Below are 23145 nucleotides of genomic sequence, written 5' to 3' on the forward strand. Positions count from 1 at the left end.
ATAGACTGCCTGTACTTAACTCGCTGCGTAATACAGCTCTCATTTCAAAATCAGTAGATGGCTCCAGACTGTCCCATTAAACGAGAAAGGAAGTTGACTGACGAGTTAATATCTCAGTCATGCTCTGTTCGCCACATTAAACGCTCCCTACGATGTTCTCTAACCTTTGCAAAGTCCACTGGTCCTTAGACATTACGTCCACGTACGAATAAGCCGTTATACACGGTGAGCGAGTGCTTAACATACTGGCGTGAAAAGCGCTATGCCATTCACTGAGCTTTACTGATGCTCCAGATATGCGGTAAAGAAGCTTAAAGCAGAAAATCCTGCAGCCAAAAATTAAAAGAAGTCGAATGCGAGACGACATCTATAATTGCCACATAACTAAGTTTCCCTCTCCCACATGTTTCCGACTTGTATCACTCAGGAGCCGTTTACATTTTCTTTTTTAGTTCGCTTATTTTCTTGTCAATTTTTATTTTCTTGGTACAGCAAATTCGAGAGCTTCAGTCGATTTTGCAATGAAGGAGAGGGCTAAAAGAAGCTCTTTTCCTTCTTTTTTTTTTCAGTTTATTTTTTTTTCACGGCGGATGTTTTATATAAGACAGGACGTCGAAGCGTCACCTTAGTTTCTACCACCTGCGAGCGCCAGTGATCACAAGGTAGGTTGCTCCAATCCACTAGCCCCTCAATGAAAGGCGTCAACATGCCGCATGGATGAAAACGAAACCTGGAGACAGAGAGGAGCGAAACGGTCAATACAACAGATTCACATTGTCCGTTTTGTTCCTCCGTCTTGAGGTTTCATTCTCATCATGTTTCACCAGCTAGCCTGCGTTTTGTGTCTTCTCCATGCCATGGATGTTTCTTACGGATCTCTCCAAAACGCGCGGGTTACAAGGCGTGTCGGAAACCTTCGCGAAAACTCTCTGCTTTGTTGTCCTTTATACTCGAGCTTTTGCCGTGACGTTCATGAACAGGTAGAGTCGTTCCTTGCCGGCGGAAAAATCCAGCGGAAGATATAGTCCTTTCAATCAACTGTGGCGGACGAAGCCTTGCCCATGGGAACAGAAATATAACAAGGCATGATCCTGCAATCTGATTGGATCATGGTTTGTTCTCTTCCCGTTCGCCGTTGCCCACCTCTGTGAGGCCGACAACGGCGAGCCCTTTCAGCAGCACCACCCTTTTTCGCGGATAGATTATCGTAACCCCCTCTTCCACGCGGAACCATTTCTGCGTAGAAGACCTTTGACTTCCCTCCTCTCACGTCTACAAGCGAATAGACGATTTTAAAAAGATGCACGCGCCACCAAGCGCGCGGTGCAAAGCAGCATGGGAACTTTGAGGGACACTGGTCTGTCGTCTGCTTCGGTTATGGTTTACCCTGGCTGACGCTGCTGCTGCGCACACCGTGAATGTTGTTCTTCTTCTACCTCAGCCTCTGGCCGTCTCGTAATGCTCTAAGGCGCTATAAGTTCCCATGAGTCCTTACGTGCCACAGGTGGCGCTTGCTTTTCGAAAAAGGCCTATTGTCCCACAATCAATTAAATTATGAAGTCAGAAGCACTTTTCAATCCCAATGAGCCTTGACAGCAGACCTTTGCGAGATCAAGTCTTTGTGTATATAGTACACACGTTTTCGTGACACACCGTACTTGAGTTTCTTAAGCAATGCGTGCACGGGAGCACATAGTGAAATTCAGCAGCGTACAATGCTTATTTTGGAACTGTATTTAAAAGCGGGCAATTTCCCCCAAATATGAGTCAGTCAGTTTGTCAGCTGCTCCCGCCTGGTTCAACAACTGACACTTCCGAGTTGCTCACGTAACATGACTGTACTCGGCCTTTAGTTAGCGAGATCTATTCGGGGTGCTCCCCGCAGGGTCTGCAGTTCTCAACGCGGTTGTAGTTAGGTAGCTATTATGTGGTAAATATTAATGGATTTTGTTATCCTGATCCGTTTCTTCTCGCATGAAGTGTTCTGCCTTTCATCTGATTGACGGTTTCGTGTGCGCAAATCGTCGCCTCAATGGACCGACCACCACAATCTTTCGACTATAACGAAACCACACTATAGTGTGAAAGTCTCGTGGAATACTTCCTAATAGTGCTTAGGTGACCTGAGTACGGGTCGACGGGTCTGTAGCGATCTATAGTGATCCACGTTACTAAACTGCCATGTCTTTTTTTTTTAACAGCGTTACCATGAAGGTCGTCATCCTCCTTGGTGAGTCATCTACGAAATATGCTCAGATTATTACTCTCGATCAGTAGGAGCATAATATTTGCCGCCACACAAAGTAAAGTTACTGGAGAGACAATAAGGATGTCTACTTTTTTGCAGCTGCCGTCTCCATGGCACTCGCCCTCCCACGGGTAAGACACTCTCTGGCTTTATTATTAACCGCATATTATACGGGACGCTTTTTCATGGTGACAGACACAACCGCTCTTATGGCGTTATGCACAACTATCCCTCGATGCGATTCCCGCTCGCAAAACGCTATCATTTGTCAGTATCACAGTGGATTCGTGACCACGCTTATCGATTTAAGATGAGAAGAAGAAAAAAAAAGAAAGCAACAAACGCTGTGCCATATTTCGAGCACAGTGTCTAGTGTTCTGTAGACTAGAGCTTGATACAGGTCACAGAATAGGCGAATGGTGTTCTAGCAAGCACCTGTTATATGAAATTTCCTTCTAGATCTAATCTATTACCGATATGCTTATAGGAGGGAAAGCTTTAAAAAAAAGTTCGCGGTTGTGAACAGTCGCTAACTGTTAGAGAGTTAGCTAATGAGTTACGTGCGTGAAAGGTTATCGGGAGGTGTGGCGAAGTGTACACAGTTATTGGGTCATCGATTACTAGGTACCACTGTGTGCATATACAGGGTATTGCACGCAACGCGATAAAAAAATCGTATTAAGAAGTCTACTTGTCTGAACGTTATCGGGTCAACGCTATTTAACTCGGTGGGGATGTTGCCGTGACTACTGAGCACTTTTGTCAAATGTAATTAGCGAGAAATTGAATTTTTCCAATCCACCTCGGAAATTTGCCATATCTACCTCTCGTTTCTTTTTCTGTCTCTTTTTTTTTTTTTTTTTCACAAACAGAAAGCACATATTTGCCATGTACAGGTCCCGACAAAAGTTTACGGAACACACAAGCGGTGTATTTTCTCCTCGGTACGACACCCTAGCGGCAAGCGGAAGCTGGCGAAATCAGGCCAGTTCACTGCCTCAGAGGGGTGGACGACTGCGCTCTTAGCGACACACAGCGGGAGTTTCGGTATGATTACTGTTGTAGGTGCCCGCAAAGCGACTTGGATTTTACTGTTGTGCTCGCCAACAACACGTGATTCAACTATTGTTGAGACAGGGAGCTCGCCGTTATCATCGTGATAACAAGGATGAATCATAGTGGCAACACTTTACAATGTATTGCCTTTATTGGAAAGCCATAATATGTAGACAAGAGAAAGAAAGGTATCTGGTAAACAGTTGCTTTATTATGGACGACGCGTGACGTGCTCATAAACAATTGACGCTGACATTGATAATTGATTGATTGATAAACAACTGACGTGAGTCACGAGTTGTCGACGAGCTCAACAGTTAAATCCAACTCACTTCGCGGGCACATACAACAGTAATCATACCGAAACCCCCGCTGTGTGTCGCTAAGAGCGCAGTCGTCCACCCCTCTGAGGCAGTGAACTGGCCTGATTTCGCCAGCTTCCGCTTGCCGCTAGGGTGTTGTGCCGAGGAGAAAATACACCGCTCGCGTGTTCTGTAAACTTTTGTCGGGACCTGTACCTGCCCTTGCGCTTTTCCTTTTCTAAGCTTCTGCTGATAACAGCAGCATGGTTGCAACGCAAAGTTATCTGAAACAAGAGACAGAAGAAAACAGGAAGGGGCGGGAGACAGTCTTTCTTCCGCCCCCATCTTCCATTAACTTGACGGAAAACTGAGCTCTGCCGACAATAGACCTCTCCCTGTTTGTAAACAAATGACGCCATAGCGTTCGACAGCGCCACCAATTTGGTAGAGTTGAACTACGCTCCAAGCTAGCGGGCGAACAAGGTCGCGCCCGAAAGCCACGGTCTCGAGGGGATTACGATGGTCCCTGATAGGGACGCGACCTTCGGTCCGGTTTCAGTCTGTCTACCAACGTCATGATGACGTTTCTCGGTTAGAGATCTATTTGCTTGCCTCGAAACGACGGTTCTCGCAATCTTTTTTCTCTTTTTTTTTTTCAGCTATTACCAAAGTAATAGGGAATGTATTTTGCAATGCAATGGGGTAAATCCAACGTGCGCTTCCTGTTTCTGTAAAGAAAAGGTGAGGTTGACTTGGCAAAAAAAAAAAAATCGGAGGCCAATTGCGAAAGTTCAAGTTATCGCGAATTCAATTTTATAAAAGTGCTCAGAAGTAATGGCAAAATCTTCCCAGAGATAAATAGCGTTCATCCCACAATGTTGAGACAAGTAGGTTTTTGAATGGGATTTTTTATCACGTTAGGTGAAACACCCTGCATGTCGCTCGACTTACGGACCTCTAGAGGTCCGTAAGTCGAGCGACATACAGGGTGTTTCATAAGCCGTTACAATGTATACATTGTTTGTGTACATACGGTTTATGTTCCTGCATGGTAACCAACCACAAAAGTTTGTCTGTAATCAGTTAACTGCAAACTTAACCGCAAACTAAACTAAACCGCAGAGCGGAATGATACAGATAGCACCCCCTGATATAGTTTCGTAGTTTCGCTAAGACGGAGTTGAGGACAACGACAATAAAAAGTAAAGCATCAAATCCTTTGTACAAAGCGCTGAGTCATTAGTAGCTATTAAATCTTCCACCCCCCATTTTCCGTCTCGGAAATAACCCGGAAAAGAGCGACCTGTGTGCCCGCACCCACGAATGCCTCCACTGCACGAAATATATCGCACGCTACGTTGGACGCGAGACTTCCTTAAGTTCCTTGACGTATGTGTACAAAAGAGTCGTGAGTGCGTTCTCAGCGTAGGACGCTGTTTCCCACAAGACAATGGCTTCACATTTTCACGTGACCTTTGGCCTGCCTAACAGCGCCTGCTCTTCAAACGCTGTAACCGTACAAGAAGGGGAATTCGTGGCGTAATTGTCTATAACGGCCGGTAGTGCTGACAAATGCCATTCAGTGGTAGACAGTGGAAGATGCGGGAGCGTGGTTAGCGAAAGCAACTGGATCACTGAGAAAGTAGGAGTTATTTCAGTAGCAGGGCACACGGAAATAGTTATCTTGATCACGACGTTCACCGGATATGAATCGAGCAGGACTACAAGTGCAGATCTTGTCGATTTATACATAAGCTGTCAGCATGTTCCTGGGAGACACAGCACTCAGTAATTCACCGAACAATTTATAATGTTCCGCTTCGTCTCCCCTAGGCGACTTAGTTTAATATTTTGAATAACTTTTCGCTTCAATACGGACTGTAGTCAAGGCAGATTTTGTAACATTTCCTACCAAAGTGTAGACCAGATGCATTATCAAAGCTAAGTCGAGCTAATTCTGAGGTTCAGCAATCACGAGACCTTCGACTTACCATGACGCACGATCAATTCCTATTCACAGCCAATTATGTTTCACTGCACACAAACACGACAAAGACACGCGCGCACACACACTTAGCGAAGTTACACTGTCGTGCATATCCACCATTAGAGTACAAAATCCGAAGTATGTATACTGCTTCCCGTCACCGTGCAAACGCCACACACACACACACACATCATAACAAGAAAAGACACTGACTGAATCCACCCAGCATTGCAATCCACATACGTTGCCCACATGTGATTCTGTCAGTCTTTCTTTTTTATCAGCATTAGAATACACGTCCGCAGAAATAAGAGTATCTATGTCACGTGGGACGCTTCCCCTTCCCAAGTCATCGATAAAAGGCTGCCGTTATCTGCATTCCGTAGTGTGAACGCTAGACGAGCAGCTATCTTTATTACCCCGAGCATGGCGAGACAGGAACACCGTGGCGTTGTCGTCTCCGACGTTGTGTCATTTCTGTTAGTAATGTCGTTTTAAATGGAACGGTCGCATCCATTCCAGTCGATTTCGAAACTGTGGTGTCATTTTATTCTTCGTTGACCACGGTATCGAAATTAGTAGCGCGGTTTTATTACTATTCGACGGAATACATGACAAGAGCAGACGCCGGATGTTGAGCGTATGCCGGAGTTCTTTCTCTGGAAAAGGGCGAAACCGTCATTACCTACGCCACCAATCAGAGCACGGCCTTGAGAAAACGTATGCCGCGGTGGTGGGTGCGTGTGGACGGCACCTTTCTCCGCTGAGCGAGGCCCTTTCTCTCCTTCTGTTAGGGAGTGACGTCACGTTGATCTCGTTGCCGCCGGAGCCTCCGCAGCTGATCTTTAAAATTCGCTTGTTTAGTGTCTAAGCACTTTTTCCAACGAAAAAAAAAAAATAGCCAAGTAGATTGTTGGCCGATGCTGAACATACTAGTATCTGTTTCGTGGATGGGTTTCTAGATGGAACCGGTCCCCCTAAAATCTTATCTAATTTATGTCATCGCAGTCCACGTGTCCCACCCCAAGCAGCACATTGTACTGAAAGTCGAGTGCAATAGGGGTGGACGGGTAGGTGGAAGGCCTTGAACAGGCTCGTGAAACTAAAGAACATTGATCAGACACATACCGTCCACCCCTATTGCACTCGACTTTCAGTACATTGTGCTGCTTGGGACACTGTATTCTCCAAGAGTATTGGTTCCCTCTGTCACATTAAAGTATCAGAAAAGTAGTTTATAGTTTTGAGATGTATGACGTCATAGGGCACGCTATAACCCCCTTTGTCTCCGTCTCCTTCCTGCTCTCCACTTATCCACTTGTGTATGCCGCTGAGCCACAGATGCGTCGCCGTGCTAATACGGCATCGAACAAAACAACCAAAAAATACACAAACAAAATATTTTTCCGTTTTTTTTTCCCGGCCAGTAACAACTCACAAGTCTGCACGAGGGTTTCTCCTTCAAAATCTGCCCCGCAACGAACTTCGTAATCCAGCCTGCTTCCGCTGCAATTCTTCTCGTCATCTTCTTTGCCCTCAGACAAGGCTGTCCGCCTGTCGTCTGCGATCGCGACCGATAACCTCACCGCCAGGTAGCCATAGATGGGTAATGCATTATACGTAAATCATGGAAAAGTGACGTTTATCTCGGATTGGGAGCCGGTAAAAGTGACTTCGCGTAACCGGGTTGCCTTCATAACAATCAGACACGCATTCTCGCAGCGCCAGAGGACTACCAAGTGTTTCGAGCGCAAATGAAAGAGTTACCACGTCTGAAGCCTGGAATTCGTAAATGCTCAACCGTAACGTCCTCTTCGCATTTAAGCATCTTGAGCTAGGAAAATCACGCGGGCATGACTCGTTGCATAATTCATGCGAGCGCACAGGCGATGCAAGTGACCATCTGACTTGTGGGAAGGCTACTTCCGTCGGAATTATCTCGGGTATGGACTAACATTTACTGACTCCTCGTCGCACCTCGTGCGCTTCACATGAAAACTGAGACCCACGTGCAGGAAGTAACGAGACTGAGTGACCTAGGAAACTCTGTTACATTCACATTGGTGAGCACAAGACAAGATCATGTTTTACAACATTTATCTAAAGCGCTAATCGATGAAAGAAAGCAAAAAGTAAGGGAACTTGGCAATTTTCGTAAGCACCGACGCCGTGTCAAAGTCAATGGCATTAAAATAAGCTTGAAACAAATAATTCTGCCATCACCTCGATGCATTCCCAAATGTTTTCTCAAAATAAACTATCCCCAACCGTTAATTCTTAGGTCAAGAAGGCTACGACTGTGCTACTGTTCAAATTGCAGAGCGGGCCGAGTGTTGATCCGGTGGGTATCTCAGTGAGCATGGCGGCTCTTTGGCAAATCACATTTGGCTGTAAGAGTGCACGGGGCTCGGAAATTATATTGCTTTGCGTTATTTCATAAAAAGAGCATTTCATTTAGGCCATAGGGTAACAGTGTGGTCAGTTGTCTATTGCAAACGAGTGCGCGGGACGCACAAACACTGTTCACGCGCTCGGCACACTTCGTCATTCGTGCCAGCAAATACATCGTCGTAATTATACGTGCCGCAAACAATAAAAAATCCCCTACATCGTTCTGTAAATATGACACGAATACACAAACCGAAGAGAGGCGGGCATGTAGCGTATTTCGTGCGAAGTGAAATCATTCCAAGTGTATTTAGAACGAGAAACCGGCATCGTAAAGGCGTATCTTATAACGTCCACGATGATGTCCCTTCCGATGCCAGCGTGAGAAAGACGCTCGAGCGTTGGATACCGATCTAAACGTTACGTGTGGAGAGCGTTAAATGATAGTCCAGAGCGGTTTTTAATGAGTCAAATAACCCGCAAGATGGCCTAGCGCGTGTCTCGGTGACGGAATTCAGAAATGACCGTGGGAAAGTGGCCACCGATCATGCAGTATATATTCACTGTCGTGTACGCGAGCACGGGCCTATCCTTGAGGATGGAAGAGTGTCATTGTTTGCTTGAAGATGCATATAATTATTATTTTGTTAATACTATAGTCAATAAAGGCAGTGAGCCTGAGGACAAGAGCCGCCAATATTTCGAACACGCTATTCTTCTTCTCGGCAGTAACAAGAGGCAATGGTAGATTAATAACCGCAGATAAAAACGTGCATAATAATCGTGCAGTGAAGTTTTGTAACATGTGTCACCGTCACCGTAATACCGTCTACCATGACTACACCATCGTGTTTTTGGGTAAAACCTCCAATACCGGTTTTTCCCCTCCACATTTTTGTTTTAGCACCTGGGTGTTTTTTCTCTCTCTCGCTCTTTTTTTTTTCTTTTATCAGGACAGAATTTTTATAAAAAGGCTATTACAGCAACGTAAATTTCGTTTTTGCATTTGAGTTCTACGGTCAGGCTGACATCCTCTCGAAGAAAGTGTGCAACTACAAGATGACTAATCACCTAAAATTCACTAATTACGTAAGTCTTTAATTAGAGAATTTCGGGCGAAAGCGAGATAGCAGAACGGGAGACAATCCTCGTTGAAAGCCATTCTATCTTTTAAATATCCAGAAAAAAGCGCGTGCAGTGAAATATTCATCGCTGAATTTCGGTACGCAAATTAGCCGAAACTGAAAACGCGCCTGAGAACCACATCACATTTGACGACGCAGAGCCGACGCAGGCTCTGTGACGACGGATGCTTATCTGGGCCGGAAAGCGGTTAATCTGGTCAACAGATCGGCACCTACACTCTTAAAAATGAACTTCACCGCACAGCACGCTCCTAGCCAACCATCGTCCAGAGTGATATCGTTATCTGCCCTGATTTGTTGAAAACGGGAGGCGTACGCCATTTTTGTGACACTTATGCTGTTCATAATTGTCACAAAAAAGGCGTGCGCCTCCCGTTTTCAACAAATCAGGGCAGATAACGATGTCATTCGAGATGATGTTTGGCTACGAGTGTGCTATGCGGTGAAATTCATTTCTAAGAGTGTACTCCAATCATCTCCATCGCTCCAAATCACGTGGCCCTGTGACGCTGGAGTAGCCAGAGGAGGATTCTGGGGGTTCAGCCCCTCCCCTTCCGAAATGGTACCTTTGGTAGTACATTTGTGAGAGGGAAACGAGGGGAAATCCTCGTGACCCATGTAAAACGCCCATAGAACCCCACCAGAGATATTTTTCTGGCTACGCCGCTGCCCTCTGACTTGAAATGAGCTCTGTACTCCCTGAGTTCCCGGTCGCCGCGGTTTCGGTTTGGGCTCATTTGCATATCAAAATTGAGGGATGGATATTTTAACGCACGTGCGCGTTTCGGTATTTTTAAAACGTGGAATGGATTTCAACTAGGATAGTCTCTCATTCTGCTATCTGGCCTAAATCCCTTAAATAAAGTGCTAATTAATGAATTTTATGTAATTGTTCATCTTGTGGTGGCACACCTTCTTCGAGAGGATGTCAGCCTGGTCGTAGAACTCAACTGCAGAAACGAAATCCACGTTGATCTAATAGCCCTTTTATTAAAAATCTGTCCTGATTATTTTAAGAAAAAACACCCTATAAGTCTGGCTATTCTCAAGCCTAACCCTAGAGCATTGCAAATACGACGTACCAGCCCTGATAAACCTAAACCTAGTCACATTACCTCCCACGGTTTTGTCCATATTAGCCTTTCTTAACGCGTACATTGAGACACGGCCAGCACTTCCGCTACTGTCAATTACATGCACAGTCTCGGTGAAGCACCGTCGACCTTGCATCGTACTCGTAGGCGTATTGAAATGCAAAGTGAGACTCATATGCTCGGCCTTTCCGTTCAAGAAGGGTACACAAAAAAGGTAAGAGAGACAGACACCTACGGAAGATTGATGTAACGATGATCCGTTCCTGAGCAGAGGGGAAATAATGGGCCTTGATTCTAATTCCAGTAGCTCACATTTTTAATCGCACTGCGCGTTGCCGTGTCTGATTGTGTCCAAGGACACAGTGAGTAATAAAGTCACCTGTAGACAAGTTATTGTGGTACGTCTAGTGGCGTGCAGGGTTTTAATAAGTAAGCAATGTTCATTGCTGAAACAGGATGGGTGTGCACGTTTGAATGGGTCGAGAAGGTGGCATAGAGGTTGTGGCGAATAAAATAGGGATTTTAGATGTGAGTAGATGGATGGATACGTGAATAAAAATATGAAGATGGTGGTTCCATAACCGTGGATCCGTCTACTCCGTAAAGATGGGTGCTTATCGAACGCTTGTGATTCTAGGAGAAACGAAGATGTGTAGGTGTGTTGTTTTGCTACAACTCTAGGTAGCCCTATTTTTTGCTGCACGAATATTCGTTCTCGTCCTGATAAGTCAGCATTCACAACTGTTACTTTCAACAGGTTCATGATTGGGTCCTCCTAGAAGTAACCTATCTATACTCTAAAGCACAGTGTTTCATCTTTCTCGGACACCTTTTTTTACGTATCATCGTTCCCAACGTAGGTCCGCCGTGAGGCGTATGCCCTTCCCAACGACGTTGAGCTCCTGGTCGGCAGGCAGATCAGCACAACCTTCCGATGTGAACGGGACGGCTACTACGCCGACGCCGACAACGACTGCAAGGTCTTCCACGTATGCAAGAGCGAAGAGAAGGAAGGAAAACTTGAATATGCCCAGTACTCTTTCGCCTGTGGCAACCAGACCATGTTCAACCAGGCCACCTTCACCTGTGCCTTTCCTGACGAGTCTGTCCCATGCTCAAACGCTCGCGACTTCTTCTACCTGAACGAGAAGCTCGGCCTCGAGAAGACCCCACTCCTCGACGATCAGGACCTCCTCCGTGCTACCAGCCTGTACGCCTCGCGTGCATAAGAATTGTACAGTACATCTGGCCCTCTATGAACTGTCTTTCTCCCTGTAGATCCTTCCACCGGAGCTTCTAACGTCCGCAATGGCGAAATTCTTGTCGGCTCGTGTATGTGTGCATGCTTGCCAGGCTGTCTGTAGGTTATAGCTTCTTCCACGAAATTCTGTCGCTGTCAATGACGTTGTCTGAGCAAACGGAAATTCGTTGTGTCGTTCTTCAAAGAATCATATGAGCTCTTTGCATCTATCGAAAAATGGCGGTGATGATGTGGACGAGAAAACAAGAAAAACAAACTTGTCAAATATGTACAGATACCTTATTGGTTGAAGAGTAGAGTATCCATCTCATTTATGGGACCGTATTTACTTCGTAAATAAAATATACTATATGTACCTGCTGAATGATTGTGTGCTATCGTGTGTTTTCTCGCGGTAGATTTGGTAGGAGTGGTTAAATATAGACGAGGAATCTACAACCCGTTAAGGGACTGAGCGCTATCAAGAAATTAAGATAGACGTATAAAAAGAGCGCTCAGACCGTGTCTTTAAATGCCGCTTTCTCCTTGACTGAAGTCTACACTGCGCAGCTAGACATGTCTGTAGACGCACCTGATGTACTTTGAATGTGCAGCTTACATTTCTTTCATCACGCTTTCATAACTGTAATGCGTTGTAGTGCTCACTATACTCTTTGACAGACGACCCTCCTTAGTATACCACCGTTCTACCACCGTCCCCGCAGATTTGGGTCACACAGGGAATGGTTATGTTGGTGATGTGAAAAGCGAATTTTCACCTAACACCTAATTAGGTTAACCTAACCTAACACCTAATTGTCACCTGACAACTAACCTAACCTAACGAAAAACATACAATATGTGCCAAAGAAATACCCCTGCTAACTTGCTAAGGCCGTTAGCGTAAGACTATGCTATTATTTATTACAGAAAAGAAAACATTGACGAAGAGCATCTGAGCTTATCTTCGAAAGAAATCCGGTACCACGGTCTACTCAGTGAAATATGTAAGAATAGACATATGCACATCTGTCTGTCTTTCTGTCTGTATGTACGTACGTGCGTACGTACGTATGTATGTATGTATGTGTGCATGTATGTGTGCACGTTTGACACCATGTCTGTATTTATTTCCACCATTTGTTGTTCAGCACGTAGGAAACTGAAAGTACTTAGGCGGCGGAGGACCGAAATAATGAAATTAGAAAAATATAAATATTATCTGTTCGCTTTCTCTATGACAGGTACAGCAGACGTAACTGACTGTCACAAATGCTACTTCAAGCCCAACTTCCTCCCTTAACAAATCGCCGAAAGAGTTCTAGTGTCAGATTGATGTACGCTCTGTACTTTCGCAGACTAAGAATAGATCCGCATAAATACATATCGAAGTCAAACCGTCAAAGCACACACGCTAACACTCACGCACTGACCCCTACATTTGCAAGAACAAATAGGCTGAAATACTCTTACTTTCCCAGGACAGGACCATGGAGGATTGGAACAAACTACCGTCAAACAGGTTTTATTCTATTCAATTCATATCTCGTGTCTTGAAATGAAGTGTTACCGCTAAGCTGTTGACGTTTGAAACTTGCTAACCTTCTAGCATGTTGCCATACATAGGCTATTTTGTATTTGTACTCTTCGGTCCTGCTTGTGCCCCCGAGGGCCTGCAGTATCTTGTAAAAAAAAGTATGTATGTATATGCATGTAGGTATGCAGGTACACTCTTAGAAATGAACTTCACCACATAGCACGCTCCTAGCCAACCATCATCCCGAATGACAACGTTCTCACCCCTGATTTGTTGAAAACGGGAGGAGGAGCCTATTTTGTGCCATTATGCACGGCACAAAATAGGCTCCTCCTCCCGTTTTCAAGAAATCTAGGGCGAGAACGTTGTCATTCGGGGTGATGATGTATGTGTATGTATGTATGTATGTATGTATATCTCACCCCATAAGTGTGGGGGAGGCACGGCAGAAGGCCGAGAAGGGCTTTATACCAGAGGGGGGGGGGTATTTCTATTAGAACAAAGAAAAAGAAAGGGAGGAAAGGTCAGCCGGAGGTATTGTAACGGTCTCAAAGCCAAATCAGGAGAACTTTCAAATGTCGAGATGGGAAGCATATCCTTGAGCCTGAGGAGGGAGCACAAAAGACTTGTATACAAAAACACACGCAACCGGACGGGACAATGCTCAAATGTTCACCAACTTGAATGTTCACCATCTTGCTTGCACATTTATATCTTGTTCAACATTGAAATGTCGTTTATCGTCAAAAACTCCCTACTCATGTGCTGAGCGAACGCCTTTTGGACGCACCTTGTGGTGTACCAAGAAAAATCTGAAGGGCATAGTCGCGCTGGACTGTGCGTCCTAAAGACCTCCATGTTCCCGGGTACACAAATGCGCTGCAGCAAACTTTGAATACGCGTTCTGTTCTACCGGGTAAAGTTGAACGGTCAGGGCTGCACGCAGGGTTTCAGGAGACTCACGATGCTATTTGTCACCGCAGAATATCTGTAAAAGGACATTGCTTTCGGCCATCTAGTTACAGTGACCTGCCGCAGTCGAACGGTACAGGAACGGTACTTCCAAAGATTTACAGAAGTACATGAGGGAACTGAGGCATATTCTACTCCATTGCCCACACTACCAACCTTCCCGAACCGTGCTCTCCGGATCTCTTAACGAGCTGGACTCTCGTCCCCCTCTCTCACACAAAATTGCTTGATCCCTGGCCACATCCAACCCACCAACGCTTTGCCCTCAAAGCTCTCTTCACCTTTCTGGATACCATGTAGGACTTCGATCCATATTGTGAAGGGGCTCATTATTTCATTCCCCGCATCACTACCAGCAATGGGGTAGAGTATCGCCCCTGGCGATGAAACTCCCCATTGGTTCGGTTTCGTTTTAAGAAAAAATAAAATGGAGATTTTGGCTTCACTAATGCGAGGCCCGCAACTCCACATCACTTGCACCAGTTACTTTGGTGGCAAACTCCTGGAATGATGATGCGAATGAAGATGAGCAGGATGATGGCGATGATGATGCTGATGATGATGATTAGTGGTGGCGGTGATTCCGACAGAAAACAAGTACACACACACTGAGATGTCACAGAACGCGCAAACACACAACACCCAAAAAGTCGAGCAGCAAAACCCACAAAACCCACATAGGCTCAAAACTTGTCTGCATCAATGTCGCATTCATCATCCTACAATAAAGTAGTAGTTGATGTTGAAGATACAAGTCCATGGGGTCGACGCCTGCTATGCAACGGACGAAAACGTTTCGCTGTTTAAGAGATAGGTTGCATCGGATTTGCGTTGATCTGATCTATTAGTGCTACTTGTTTTCCATGGGCTCGCTAACTTTTTGTCCGAGCTATCAAATTCCGTTGTTTTTATATCCATCCATACGAACAATCTGAATATGATCTACATCCTTACGGCCATTCATCCTCCACACGATACCATTTAAAGGAGAGAAAAAAAGAAAAGAGCAGTTGGCTCCGATCGGGCTTCCCTTTCACAGAGGACGGGCTGTTCCCGAGAAAAAGAAACCTAGTCTCAGAAATGCATACGGAGTCATATCATCGGCCATCTGCAACGGCGGACTCATCAGATGAGCATTTCCATATATTCATTTCTTTGTGTGCATCATCAACGTCGTGGCTGAAAGTTTTAATTCTCTCGCTTTGTCCTTGTCATGACATTGCGGGAGGACGGCTGTAAGTAACTTATGTAACGTGAGACGTGCCTCGAGGTCACTTCGTTAGGAATCGTCACTCAGGTACAAAGAAAACGTGATGTTAAACAATGGTAAATCGCAAACTGCAATTAAACGCAATGACTAACCCTCTTCAAGGAAGCAGAATTGACAGCGTGATCTACACCATCTGCTCGCATCACCGGAAGGTCACTGCATACACTGGGAGGAGCGCGAGTTTCGTAGAATATACTTGTACTTGCAAATGGCTATGTCATGAATTTTTTACGAATTATCAAATGTTCGAGTATGAGGAACAAACGTTTCTGTTCACTCGAAATAGTCAAGGAAACTACGGTGAAAAAACAGGTCACACAAGATACAACCATTGCTTAAAGTTACCGTAAAGCAACAGACAGGCAGTTCGTGTTGTCAGCGTAGTTTAAGAGCGTGTTGCTTGGAAACACAGCGCAACAGGTTGCACATGTGACAGAGAACACTTAATATTTTTAATTTGCTAGCAAAATTGCAGTAAAACGGCGAGGGGCGACGTCTAGCGGGAAACAATTCCCAATTCGTCAAGAAACAGATCAATGATCCCGCCTGGCTTGCTGCTCGTGATGGCTACGTAGCCGAAAGCAGCCAACTTCTTTCGTTTTAGACGTTATAGACCCAGTGTTCTCCGCATGCAATATAGTTTTGCTGCTGGCCATGTCACGTCAAGACTGGGATGTCCCCGGGTTCGAATCTCGGTGCCGGCTGTGGTTTCGGGGGTCTCTCCTGGGTTTTCCTCAGACGCTATCAGACATATGTCGGCACAATTCCCTTAGAAGTCGGCCCAGGACGCACATTCCCCCACAGCATTAGTCGTGATGTTACCCACCTATGTAAGGCCGACGGCGGCGAGCTCTGTCAGCAGCACCAACACCACCACCTGTATCGACTTCCCGCAGAAGTCAAGCCAGCCTAAGATGGACTGGACGTTAGGTTGAGGAGGCGTGGCAAATAACCGAAAAGTGTTAGAGCCTTTACGAAAGGCCTCCACAAACATCTTGGAAACGACGTGAACCACACGCTTGGCAAATCTGGAGTTTCGAAAGCCAGTTCTTCTTCAATATCAAGCAGCCCGGCCCATTCTCTTCTTATTGCTTTCAAATTTTGACGCTTCAGTCATTCAATTTTGGAAGAAGGAGCTTTGTTTCGTCTTTGGTTTGAGTCTGAAATAAATGGATGGGCGTGATGTGAAGAGACTGAGAATAAAATTAAGTCCGTTCATTTCAGGAGAACATAAAAAACTCAGCTTTTCGATAAAAAAGCGTAGCATATTAAAACAGAATGGAAACCGTTAAGCTATGATGAATGTTTCGATTGAGATGTAGCGACAGAGCGCAGAGGAGAGACACACAATACGCACGCAGGAATAATAAACCTCTACCCGAGAAACGTCATCATGACGTTGGTAGACAGACTGAAACCGAAAAAAATCGGAAGGGGAAGGCTGGGTTCCACGAATGGACACTTGTTCGCTGCCTCCTATTGAAAGAAAATTAGGACAGAAGGTCGCGTCCGTTTCAGGGACCATCGTAATCCCCTCAAGACCGTGGCGTTCGGGTGCGACCTTGTTCGCCTCTAGGTTCGAGCGTAGCTCAATTCTACCAAATTGGTGGCGCTGTCGAACACTATGACATCATTTGTTTACAAACAGGGAGAGGTCTATTAGAGTTACAAGGTACCCAAACGCTGTGATAACGGGCGACATCTCGGCTTGATCGCAGTCCCGCTATCCCGGGATTCGTCCGGAAAAGTGCCGAAATCCTGGGCCTGCAAAAATGATCCGGGTACGAATATACTCTCCCAAAATATTGTCTCCCTACGGGACGCGGGAGTATTGCAAAATGAATTTCTAGTTTTGATGAGTGCGACGCCGTAGGGCGCGCAATCTGCCAGGCGTCCGGCAACATCGCTCCTCGAAGGTCGATTTCCGTCTCCTCACCAGCAGGACCTCTGGCAGTCTTCCGACGTGGGGTGGAGAGCGGAGACCAGGAAGGCGCGCGCACTGTTGCTAGGAGACAGGCGCCAGGGCTCGCGGTGACGTCACCTATCTTGCTGAATCAGACGTTTTGTGGGTTCTTTCGAAAACGCGTGGAAGCGCGTAATGTTCGCTGATGGTACTTATATTTGACCTATAATACGAAATATTTTTTTTCTTTTCTTTTTTGTTGTCCGTAGAGACACTTTAAAAGGGACCGCGACATTTCGCCCCAAGTTATACCGGATAACGGTAGAAGACGATGTGGACTCGCGTGTCAAGTTTTATGGCAAGTGCGTAATAGACGCGTAGAAAATGGACGCCGCGAATTACCGAGACTCATATCCGACTGACATCACGGCGAGCACCTTCGTCACTGAGGGGCCACGATAGATATCACGTGTTACGAGAATCAATAGGAATGGCGGAGCCTCGAGCTCACTGCTCTGACGTCACAGCTCGATAGGGAAGTGTGTTCAAGCGTTTGTATCTCACTAAGTAGGACGCGTAGAGAAATAATATTCTTTTTTTTTTTTTTTCTGAATGCTCTCGCGTGCAGCAGTACAGCGCGTGCTTGATGCGATCAACCGCATCTATCAAAGTGTCACGAACCTTTTAAGTGCAACGCTTGCGATCATTGAAAGCTTCAGTACTAAAACAGTAATGAGGTACACAGTTATTCTACCGTCACACATGTGCTCAAAAAGCTGCCGAAGCCTCCACGGCTCTATAGCTGGTCACAGAGTGAGCTTCCTCAGTGAGCTCACAGAGTGAGCTCGAAGCTAAGGAGGATCCTTAGCTTCGAGCGTTGAGCGCAAATGCTGTGCTGCTCACTGTCGTTGATATCCGAAGACTGTTTCTGTATGAGACCGGTCGGGGCACTGGTGTTGGGTTGTTATCAGTGCCGTGTCTTAAAATGGAGTCTGGCCATTAATGGCACCTGCATATACCTGAGGCTCCACCCGCTCTTTGAGGCATCTAGCCAATCACAGGTCGAAATACAGTTCCCTATTATTACAGGCCATCCAGTACTTATACCTCACCCTTATTTACTGGGTGCCACCATTTTGGAGAAACTGGATTGATTGGATTGAAACGGATATCACTGGTGACAGACCAAAATGACGGATTTTGCGCCCACTTTTACCAATGCCATCTACATGGAGGCATGGAGAGAGGCATGTTGGGAAGACTCAGAATTGCAGAAATGGTTGCGGGCAGAAGTGATTGACCAGAAAAGCGGTAGTACCGCTTCTTTGTAGCAGAAGGCTGCCGGTATGAGCTTTTAAATCACGTAACGTAAGTAGGTTGAATCAAAAATGCGCAAAGATCTATGTATAAATAAAATTTAACGATAGAATGCAAAATCTTACGTACAGGGGCGTCTTTCTTGCTATTTTCTTGGGATCGCGGTCTTAACTAGGTCTAATGTTAGCGACGAAACATCTCATTTTCGCGTAAATAATGATGGCGGAGCGAAAGTTGAAGCTGATTTCTCAGATGCGTACGTGAGGATATATACTCAGAGTATGAAATTAAAGTAGTCGGTGAAAAATTTTTGTCACGAAATCTCCTCTTCGCCGTTCCAGGCACCATCCTCCATTTTGGAGAAATTTTGGTGTCATGAAGGTCCCCGTGGAAAAGGGCAACCAATGAAATGCGCCCAAGTCTGATTGACAGGTCGAGCCCCTTTTTAGGCTCCTCCTAATGGCCAGACTCCATTTTAATACACGGCACTGGTTGTTATAAGGGTCCCGAATTTGAGCCACTTCTACAGCCAACCAACTACAGTACAAGACCACTTGGTTAAAACGGATGCCAGATGACACTCCTGCGGGTGAGATGTTGAAGTCGTCCAGTCACACTTATCTCTGGTAAACATGAGAAGTCGACGCACACATTACGAGCTGACATACGGTGGACGTGAATGCCCGTGGAATACATTTCCCTCCTTTCTTTCTTTCTTGGAATAAACGTGGTGGTGGAGATGATGTGACCAGCCTGTCCTTGTCGCATTAATAGTGAGCTCTTGGGCCCACGACGAATCTGACCCATGATCACCATAGGCATTTTGATTTAATCTAGTCATATTAGACGCTGTTGTCAGCGTCTAAATATACGATTACGTCAGCAACATTCATTGTACAACATCGTCGGATTGTAGTAAATAAACACGCACGCCTAAAAAATCGCATCGAAAATAGTAGTTTCGGATAACGGGTAGCTCCTGGAAAATAATTGTTTGTAAGCCTAAATTTGTGTTGTTTTACCGACTGAGCTCTCCAAGCTTGTTGTTGTTGTTTTTCCCCTTTATTCCTTCTTTTTCTCTTTTTTCGTTTTTTTTTTTTTTTTTTTTTTTGTTGGGGGAGGGGGATCGTCGCTGTGAGGCATTGCTCTTGATGTCATATTCTGCATGCGACGACACCCATGGACGACTCCGACCACCGCAGCTGTATAGCCTCTCCAATTCTCACTGTATTTCCGGGTGCAGGTTCCAGGAGAATGTCGGAAAAGTTCACTAAGAAATCCACCAAGAATCAAAAGACATATGTGGAAGCTACATCCTGATATGCGAACGGGAGACGAAAGCTGTGCAGCACTCTGGAACATCAGAGCTCCAAATTGAGGAGATCGATCGTCCATTCACGCGGAACCTCCAGCGCCGCAAATCCATACAAGAAGCCCTGCTACCCCCTACCCCCTTTTATCCCTTCCCCGAGCAACGTGCTGCCAATCTGGACATGCAGACGGCTCGAACCCCTACGTGACCCCCCCCCCCCCTCTTCCTCCAAGAATGTGTACTATCCCCTTCAACCTCTCACAACATTCTTGTTGTTCCTGATCCATATGACCTGGACTGCTTCGCACAACAAAATCGTAACCCTAATACCGTATCCCAAGCGTCTCAAAGTGGAACCCTATTCATACGGTGCTCTAAAATTCAACGCACACGCGGCTGCTTGCACATTGTACACTTGAAAAGTTTCAGGTGCGGCACTTACAAGCCTTATCGTCATGATGAGGTTACCAAGGACGACGTCAATTATCTCGATTTAAAATACTTTACGGACCCCGTTGCACCTTGCGGGACGCATACTGTGTGTTACGTAACTTGAGCACGTAATTTGCAATGCCCATTTTGCGTTGTCTGCAGGCACTACCGCTCCACCTTTTTTTTAAAAGACGTCTTTAAAAAAAAGCCTCACAAGCACATAAGCACTAATACTATATCTGTTGGAACCAGATACTAACATTCACTTTCCTTTCCACGTATCCTTGAACTTCGAACATAATTCTCCTGCGAAGATAATACCATGACTTTAAATGAAGGAACTTCCCCTTTCCTCGGTTTCTTTGTCTCGTCAGAATTCAAGAGAGTCTACGCAAAACGAAACCCGTTTAAATACCCCAACTCGTTGCCATTTCAAACAACGCTCACGCCCTCCGCTAATTACCAAAGCGTCCCAGGATATCGTCTGCAAACGTCCAGACGCTTCCCGCTGGGAGGGAGGCCACACTAGTTTATCAGTAATCTTTACTTTTCAAACATATTACAATCACTCTTTGTCTTTTTTCGAGCCAAAGCAACATGAATGTCTACCTCCGAACGGAATGAAATGATCGGGAAAGCAGATCCGCACACCTGTTCCACCCAGTGGGCGTGCTAGGAAGCTTTCCTTCTGGAACTAGCTGTCCACTACATCGTGAGGCTTAAGTACAACACGCCCCGACGTTACGTGCTGACGTGTGCGATGACGCGATGAATGTGACAAATGCTGGCAGTTCGGCGTACGGACGTGTTCACTCAAGTATTATTGAAGTCAGTCGGTGGGAGTGCTCGAAGCACGCCTTTTGTTGTTGCGCGTTCTCCTGTAGGTGATGGCTGGATAAAAACATAGGTGGCCTTCGAAATATGTCTGTTATGCAATCACAGAAAAAGTGATGCAGTTGTTTTCAATATGCGAAGATGCAGGTTGATGATGTGTTGACGTCTGAGTTTTGGGTCAAAAGGATTAGTAAACAGATGCCATTGTGTGGCGGCAGGGAGAAGTGACTGTTGTGGCCGGAAATTCCCTCTTCGCGAAATGGATGGTCGTGGGGCGAAATTGCGTTTGCACGAGGTTGGCGAGATTAGATGTGATATCATCTGTAGGTGATTGATGAAAAAAAGGCAGACTAAAATGACGCTGCGTGTGTCGAAACGGCTATCGTGATGTCTTCCTGTATTTCAATAGCAATATGTATAGGCGACCTCAGACTTGTATGTAACGCGTTACTAGTAATTGCGTTACTAGTAATCAATTTCTTTTCGAGTAATTTTGGGGATATAGTCGATTAGTCTTGCGACCAAGTAATTTGTTAAGTTATCTGGTCACAATTTGGGGTAATCGATTACTTTTCGACTAAGGCTCATTCATAGACAAAACCATGCCTACAGGCTCCCGCACAGCCTTTCTCATCTGCCTATCTCCTGCCTATCTGCTTATCCTATATCACTACAACAAGTGGAGGTCATTATAACAGCATTTCGCACGTGTATTTTCAGTGCCTGGGGACACTTAATCAGTTCCTTCCTGTCGCAACCTACTCTACGTCACTTGGAAATTCCAACTGGAAATTCAATCTTAGAACCCTGAAATTGAGGGAAAAAAGACACACACGACACGCCCCTCAATCTCAGTGTCCTAAGTATGGGTATCCAGTACCACCAGCTCGCCTGCTTAACGCTAGTGGAAATTCAAAGTTGGAATGAAACGCGAATTCCTTCAATTAGGGAGACAACACCGTGGCAAGAGATGCAGAGAGACGTTGCACAGAACACTCAATTCGTCGTTGCGATTGTCCTCCCTCTACGATACTGTCATGTCTCCTGATTTATCGCCATGGCTTCAGCTTTTCGAAGATGAAGGGAAGAGACGAAAACAATTTGTTGTTTGAACATATGTCTTAAAGAAAAGCTCCTATCCTGTTCAAGGGCGACGGATTCCCATATCGGAAAGCACGTCGAGGTACGTGTAACGTGAAAGTGCTGGGCGAATGGCCTGCGATTCATCGTCAGGGTGGACAGCGCTCACTCATCACCTTCGTTAAGAGCATAGCAGAGTTCTCGTCTTTTTGGAAGTTTTTCTTCCCCTTTTTCTTTTTTCTCTACTACACCTGGAGTAGTTTGTCCCGCGGTGAGCGGGCTCACATCTCATTTTTTTTCTCCTATAATAATTATCATCATCATGAATCTGAATTTTTCAAGCCATATGGCTTGCTATTATCGAAACGCGTTACGTTTGCAGCCTTTACTTGTTTACATTTTTAAACGAGGACTTTACGGTAAACAATTACTTTCGCCACAAGAGTAATAATATCGGTAATCAGTTACCTTTTTCAAGTAACGTGTACAAATTTGAGACCTAACGTGGTGCTGACGCTTGACCTCTCAATATCAAGCGTTGAACATACGAGTGCCCGACCCCTTAACCAAAATGCGTGCATTTAGAAGTTGCATGGATAACCCGCATCTGTGGAAATGTGCAGGTGTCGTTTTCACTCTCTACTTGTAGTGTTTTCAGTTACGAAGTAACAGCCAGGCTGTTCCTTTGTGCGATGTTCATGCGATGATGAAATCACCTGCAGCGCAGCCATACCGTGACAATGGCGTGCAGGTTTTTATTTCAGGGTATGCCGATTACGTTGCTATGCATATACATTCCTTATTGCTATTGTCGACTCCTTACTGTCACTTCCATTCCGTTTCCCACAGCTTATCGCAACCGTTTTCGATGGGAAGCTGCTTTCCATGCATGTTTGGATTCTCATATCTCGAAACTTTGTGCTATATCTGTGGAGTATACAAAGTGACATGCATCACATCCTCGCGGTCTTTAAAGTAAACAAGAACGCCATGACATGAAGATAGAGACAGGGTCATCGTCCATCGCT

General features: G+C 45.5%; 1 protein-coding gene across 1 annotated transcript; it reads left to right on the forward strand.

The window, feature by feature from the left end:
• The first annotated feature begins 651 nt into the window (after positions 1 to 651).
• LOC135399479 (U-scoloptoxin(01)-Cw1a-like) lies at positions 652 to 11841 on the forward strand. The gene is made up of 4 exons (XM_064631249.1): positions 652 to 662; positions 2202 to 2230; positions 2348 to 2379; positions 11081 to 11841. Exons 2-4 carry the CDS (start codon positions 2209 to 2211, stop codon positions 11447 to 11449), a joined length of 423 nt encoding a protein of 140 aa, XP_064487319.1. The 5' UTR covers positions 652 to 662; positions 2202 to 2208; the 3' UTR covers positions 11450 to 11841.
• The last annotated feature ends 11304 nt before the right edge of the window (positions 11842 to 23145 follow it).

Source organism: Ornithodoros turicata, chromosome 1 (genome assembly GCF_037126465.1).
Source record: "Ornithodoros turicata isolate Travis chromosome 1, ASM3712646v1, whole genome shotgun sequence".
Lineage (NCBI taxonomy): Eukaryota > Metazoa > Arthropoda > Arachnida > Ixodida > Argasidae > Ornithodoros > Ornithodoros turicata.